General features: G+C 56.1%; 1 protein-coding gene across 2 annotated transcripts in view; it reads left to right on the forward strand.

The window, feature by feature from the left end:
• Positions 1-4,542, forward strand: part of LOC142919850 (uncharacterized) — a 28,495-nt gene extending 23,953 nt beyond the window's left edge. For both annotated transcript variants that reach the window (XM_076062508.1, XM_076062509.1), the window contains exon 8: positions 3,641-4,542. In XM_076062508.1, coding sequence (XP_075918623.1) covers positions 3,641-3,715 — 75 coding nt within the window. In that variant the 3' untranslated portion in view covers positions 3,716-4,542. The remainder of the gene's footprint in view (positions 1-3,640) is intronic.
• Positions 4,543-6,351: the final 1,809 nt, after the last annotated feature.

Genomic DNA, 6,351 nt, shown 5'->3' on the forward strand with positions numbered 1-6,351 from the left:
TGTGTATGTGTGCGTGTTTGTGTGTGTGTACGTGTGCGTGTGTGTGCGTGTGTTTGTGCGTGTGTGTACGTGTGTTTGTGTGTATGTGTGTACGTGTGTGTGTGTTTGTGTGTATGTGTGCGTGTTTGTGTGTGTACGTGTGTGTGTATATGTGTTTATGTGTGTTTGTGTGTATGTGTGCGTGTTTGTGTGTGTACGTGTGTGTGTGTGTATATGTGTTTGTGTGTGTATGTGTTTGTGTGTATGTGTGTTTGTGTGTATGTGTGTGTGTTTGTGTGTACGTGTGTGTGTGTGTGTGGATGTGTACGTGTGTGTGTACGTGTGTTTGTCTGTAAGTGTGCGTGTGTTTGTCTGTCCAGCGAAACGATCCCCTACCTCATTGGTGTCGGACGGTAATGCTGTGACTCTGTGTGTGGTGAGTCTATGGGTCTTTGTGTGTGGTGAGTCTATGGGTCTCTGTGTGAGTGAGTCTATGGGTCTCTGTGTGTGGTGAGTCTATGGGTCTCTGTGTGTGGTGAGTCTATGGGTCTCTGTGTGTTGTGAGTCTATGGGTCTCTGTGTGTGGTGAGTCTCTGGGTCTCTGTGTGTGGTGAGTCTATGGGTCTCTGTGTGTGATGAGTCTATGGGTCTCTGTGTGTGGTGAGTCTATGGGTCTCTGTGTGTGGTGAGTCTATGGGTCTCTGTGTGTGCTGAGTCTATGGGTCTCTGTGTGTGGTGAGTCTATGGGTCTCTGTGTGTGGTGAGTCTATGGGTCTCTGTGTGTGGTGAGTCTATGGGTCTCTGTGTGTGGTGAGTCTATGGGTCTCTGTGTGTGGTGAGTCTATGGGTCTCTGTGTGTGGTGAGTCTATGGTTCTCTGTGTGGTGAGTCTATGGGTCTCTGTGTGTGGTGAGTCTATGGGTCTCTGTGTGTGGTGAGTCTGTGGGTCTCTGTGTGGTGAGTCTATGGGTCTCTGTGTGTGGTGAGTCTATGGGTCTCTGTGTGTGGTGAGTATATGGGTCTCTATGTGTGGTGAGTCTATGGGTCTCTGTGTGTGGTGAGTCTATGGGTCTCTGTGTGAGTGAGTCTATGGGTCTCTGTGTGTGGTGAGTCTATGGGTCTATGTGTGTGGTGAGTCTATGGGTCTCTGTGTGTTGTGAGTCTATGGGTCTCTGTGTGTGGTGAGTCTCTGGGTCTCTGTGTGTGGTGAGTCTATGGGTCTCTGTGTGTGATGAGTCTATGGGTCTCTGTGTGTGGTGAGTCTATGGGTCTCTGTGTGTGGTGAGTCTATGGGTCTCTGTGTGTGCTGAGTCTATGGGTCTCTGTGTGTGGTGAGTCTATGGGTCTCTGTGTGTGGTGAGTCTATGGGTCTCTGTGTGTGGTGAGTCTATGGGTCTCTGTGTGTGGTGAGTCTATGGGTCTCTGTGTGTGGTGAGTCTATGGTTCTCTGTGTGGTGAGTCTATGGGTCTCTGTGTGTGGTGAGTCTATGGGTCTCTGTGTGTGGTGAGTCTGTGGGTCTCTGTGTGGTGAGTCTATGGGTCTCTGTGTGTGGTGAGTCTATGGGTCTCTGTGTGTGGTGAGTATATGGGTCTCTATGTGTGGTGAGTCTATGGGTCTCTGTGTGTGGTGAGTCTATGGGTCTCTGTGTGATGAGTCTATGGGTCTCTGTGTGTGGTGAGTCTATGGGTCTCTGTGTGTGGTGAGTCTGTGGGTCTCTGTGTGTGGTGAGTCTATGGGTCTCTGTGTGTGGTGAGTCTATGGGTCTCTGTGTGTGGTGAGTCTATGGGTCTCTGTGTGTGGTGAGTCTATGAGTCTCTGTGTGTGGTGAGTCTATGGGTCTCTGTGTGTGGTGAGTCTATGGGTCTCTGTGTGTGGTGAGTCTATGAGTCTCTGTGTGTGGTGAGTCTATGGGTCTCTGTGTGTGGTGAGTCTATGGGTCTCTGTGTGTGGTGAGTCTATGAGTCTCTGTGTGTGGTGAGTCTATGGGTCTCTGTGTGTGGTGAGTCTATGGGTCTCTGTGTGTGGTGAGTCTATGGGTCTCTGTGTGTCATGAGTCTGTGGGTCTCTGTGTGTGGTGAGTCTATGGGTCTCTGTGTGTGGTGAGTCTATGGGTCTCTGTGTGTGGTGAGTCTATGGGTCTCTGTGTGTGGTGAGTCTATGAGTCTCTGTGTGTGGTGAGTCTATGGGTCTCTGTGTGTGGTGAGTCTATGGGTCTCTGTGTGTGGTGAGTCTATGGGTCTCTGTGTGTGATGAGTCTGTGGGTCTCTGTGTGTGGTGAGTCTATGGGTCTCTGTGTGTGGTGAGTCTATGGGTCTCTGTGTGTGGTGAGTCTATGGGTCTCTGTGTGGTGAGTCTATGGGTCTCTGTGTGTGGTGAGTCTATGGGTCTCTGTGTGTGGTGAGTCTATGGGTCTCTGTGTGGTGAGTCTGTGGGTCTCTGTGTGTGGTGAGTCTATGGGTCTCTGTGTGTGGTGAGTCTGTGGGTCTCTGTGTGGTGAGTCTATGGGTCTCTGTGTGTGGTGAGTCTATGAGTCTCTGTGTGTGGTGAGTCTATGGGTCTCTGTGTGTGGTGAGTCTATGAGTCTCTGTGTGTGGTGAGTCTATGGGTCTCTGTGTGTGGTGAGTCTATGGGTCTCTGTGTGTGGTGAGTCTATGGGTCTCTGTGTAGTGAGTCTGTGGGTCTCTGTGTGATGAGTCTGTGGGTCTCTGTGTGTGGTGAGTCTATGGGTCTCTGTGTGTGGTGAGTCTATGGGTCTCTGTGTGTGGTGAGTCTATGGGTCTCTGTGTGTGGTGAGTCTATGAGTCTCTGTGTGTGGTGAGTCTATGGGTCTCTGTGTGTGGTGAGTCTATGGGTCTCTGTGTGTGGTGAGTCTATGAGTCTCTGTGTGTGGTGAGTGTATGGGTCTCTGTGTGTGGTGAGTCTATGGGTCTCTGTGTGTGGTGAGTCTATGAGTCTCTGTGTGTGGTGAGTCTATGGGTCTCTGTGTGTGGTGAGTCTATGGGTCTCTGTGTGTGGTGAGTCTATGGGTCTCTGTGTGTCATGAGTCTGTGGGTCTCTGTGTGTGGTGAGTCTATGGGTCTCTGTGTGTGGTGAGTCTATGGGTCTCTGTGTGTGGTGAGTCTATGGGTCTCTGTGTGTGGTGAGTCTATGAGTCTCTGTGTGTGGTGAGTCTATGGGTCTCTGTGTGTGGTGAGTCTATGGGTCTCTGTGTGTGGTGAGTCTATGGGTCTCTGTGTGTGATGAGTCTGTGGGTCTCTGTGTGTGGTGAGTCTATGGGTCTCTGTGTGTGGTGAGTCTATGGGTCTCTGTGTGTGGTGAGTCTATGGGTCTCTGTGTGGTGAGTCTATGGGTCTCTGTGTGTGGTGAGTCTATGGGTCTCTGTGTGTGGTGAGTCTATGGGTCTCTGTGTGGTGAGTCTGTGGGTCTCTGTGTGTGGTGAGTCTATGGGTCTCTGTGTGTGGTGAGTCTGTGGGTCTCTGTGTGGTGAGTCTATGGGTCTCTGTGTGTGGTGAGTCTATGAGTCTCTGTGTGTGGTGAGTCTATGGGTCTCTGTGTGTGGTGAGTCTATGGGTCTCGGTGTGTGGTGAGTCTATGGGTCTCTATGTGTGGTGAGTCTTTGGGTCTCTGTGTGTGGGTAACTCCCCACCCCCTCCCTTTCCAGGGCTGCAGCCAGGAGGAGATTCCCAGCAAGCGCAGCCGCAGGAGCGGTCCTCACGAGGGCACCGCCTCAGACTAGCACCTCAGACTAGCGCCGCAGACTAGTACCTCAGACTAGCGCCTCAGACTAGCACCTCAGACTAGCGCCTCAGACTAGCGCCTCAGACTAGCGCCTCAGACTGGTGCCTCAGACTAGCACCTCAGACTGGCGCCTCAGACTAGCGCCTTGGACTAGCGCCTCAGACTAGTGCCTCAGACTAGTGCCTCAGACTAGCGCCTCAGACTGGTGCCTCAGACTAGCACCTCAGACTAGCGCCTCAGACTAGCGCCTCAGACTTGCGCCTCAGCCCAGCGCCTCAGACTAGCGCCTCAGACTAGCGGGGACCCCGGTAGAGGGACCCTGGGACCCTGGTAGAGGGACCCTGGTAGAGGGACCCTAGTAGTGGGACCCTGGTAGAGGGACCCTGGTAGAGGGACCCTGGTAGTGGGACCCTGGTAGAGGGACCCCGGTAGAGGGACCCCGGTAGAGGGACCCTGGTAGGGGGACCCTGGTAGAGGCCTGGTAGTGGGACCCTGGTAGTGGGACCCTGGTAGTGGGACCCTGGTAGTAGGACCCTGGTAGAGGGACTCCGGTAGAGGGACCCTGGTAGTGGGACCCCGGTAGAGGGACCCCGGTAGAGGGACCCTGGTAGAGGGACCCTGGTAGAGGGACCCTGGTAGTGGGACCCTGGTAGAGGGACCCCGGTAGAGGGACCCCGGTAGAGGGACCCTGGTAGAGGGACCCTGGTAGAGGGTCCCTGGTAGAGGGACCCTGGTAGAGGGACCTTGGTAGTGGGACCCTGGTAGAGGGACCCTGGTAGAGGGACCTGGTAGAGGGACCCCAGTAGAGGGACCCTGGTAGAGGGACCCCGGTAGAGGGACCCTGGTAGAGGGACCCTGGTAGAGGGACCCTGGTAGAGGGACCCTGGTAGTGGGACCCTGGTAGAGGGACCCTGGTAGAGGGACCCCGGTAGAGGGACCCTGGTAGGGGGACCCTGGTAGAGGGACCCTGGTAGAGGGACCCTGGTAGAGGGACCCTGGTAGTGGGACCCCAGTAGAAGGACCCCGGTAGAGGGACCCCGGTAGAGGGACCCTGGTAGAGGGATCCTGGTAGAGGCCTGGTAGTGGGACCCTGGTAGTGGGACCCTGGTAGAGGGACCCTGGTAGAGGGACCCTGGTAGAGGGACCCCGGTAGAGGGACCCCGGTAGAGGGACCCTGGTAGAGGGACCCTGGTAGAGGGACCCTGGTAGTGGGACCCTGGTAGAGGGACCCTGGTAGAGGGACCCTGGTAGAGGGACCCTGGTAGTGGGACCCTGGTAGAGGGACCCTGGTAGAGGGACCCTGGTAGAGGGACCTCGGTAGAGGGACCCTGGTAGAGGGACCCTGGTAGAGGGACCCTGGTAGTGGGACCCCAGTAGAGGGACCCTGGTAGAGGGACCCTGGTAGTGGGACCCCAGTAGAGGGACCCCGGTAGAGGGACCCCGGTAGAGGGACCCTGGTAGAGGGATCCTGGTAGTGGGACCCTGGTAGTGGGACCCTGGTAGAGGGACCCTGGTAGAGGGACCCTGGTAGAGGGACCCTGGTAGAGGGACCCCGGTAGAGGGACCCTGGTAGAGGGACCCTGGTAGTGGGACCCTGGTAGAGGGACCCTGGTAGAGGGACCCTGGTAGAGGGACCCTGGTAGTGGGACCCCAGTAGAGGGACCCCGGTAGTGGGACCCCGGTAGAGGGACCCTGGTAGAGGGACCCTGGTAGAGGGACCCTGGTAGGGGGACCCCGGTAGAGGGACCCTGGTAGAGGGACCCTGGTAGAGGGACCCTGGTAGAGGGTCCCCGGTAGAGGGACCCTGGTAGTGGGACCCTGGTAGAGTGACCCTGGTAGAGGGACCCTGGTAGGGGGACCCCAGTAGAGGGACCCTGGTAGTGGGTCCCCCTCGTCCGCGTGCCACTCTCGTCACGTCCCGGTCGTTGGCGGCGATGGCGACGACGTCGCGAGTGAAGGTTTTGTTTTTGGCGTGAGGGAGAGCTGCCCAGGTCCTGGGGGGCTGTCCCCCCTCCTCCTCCCCCCCCAATCCTCCCCCCCCCCCCGGTTGCCGTAGCCCCCCACGAAACTCTTTAGTCGGACGTGGCGGCGGTGTGGACGACGACGGTGGCGAAGGTGGCGAAGGTGGCGAAATTGGCGAAGGTGGCGAAGGTGATTCACGCGAACACGGAGGAGGGCGATGATGGGTGGTGGCGGCATCTCTCTCCAGGGCGATGTCTCGTCTCTCTCTGGGCGTGCGATCCGCATGGCTAGCGCATCGATGTTAGGGGTTTGATCGCTGTGTGTGTCTGTGTGTGTGTCTGTGTCTGTGTGTGTGTCTGTGTGTGTCTGTGTGTGTCTGTGTGTGTGTCTGTGTGTGTGTCTGTGTGTGTGTCTGTGTGTGTGTCTGTGTGTGTCTGTGTGTGTGTGTGTGTGTCTGTGTGTGTGTGTCTGTGTGTGTGTCTGTGTGTGGTGAGCGGGCCCGGTAAAACTACGTGGCCGGGAGTCAGAGCCATTCCCTGTACATCTTGGGGTGCGACAGGGATGTCCTCTGGCTCCCACATTATTTAACATCTATTTTGACCACGTAGTTCGTGAAGCCTTCAATAGCTGTACCGGGGGAATCTCCATATGGTACAGATATAATGGGAGGCT

This window comes from Petromyzon marinus, unplaced genomic scaffold (assembly GCF_048934315.1).
Source record: "Petromyzon marinus isolate PM22_M1 ecotype Great Lakes invasive population unplaced genomic scaffold, UKy_Petmar_22M1.pri1.0 PM_G_Scaffold_64, whole genome shotgun sequence".
NCBI classification, from domain to species: domain Eukaryota; kingdom Metazoa; phylum Chordata; class Hyperoartia; order Petromyzontiformes; family Petromyzontidae; genus Petromyzon; species Petromyzon marinus.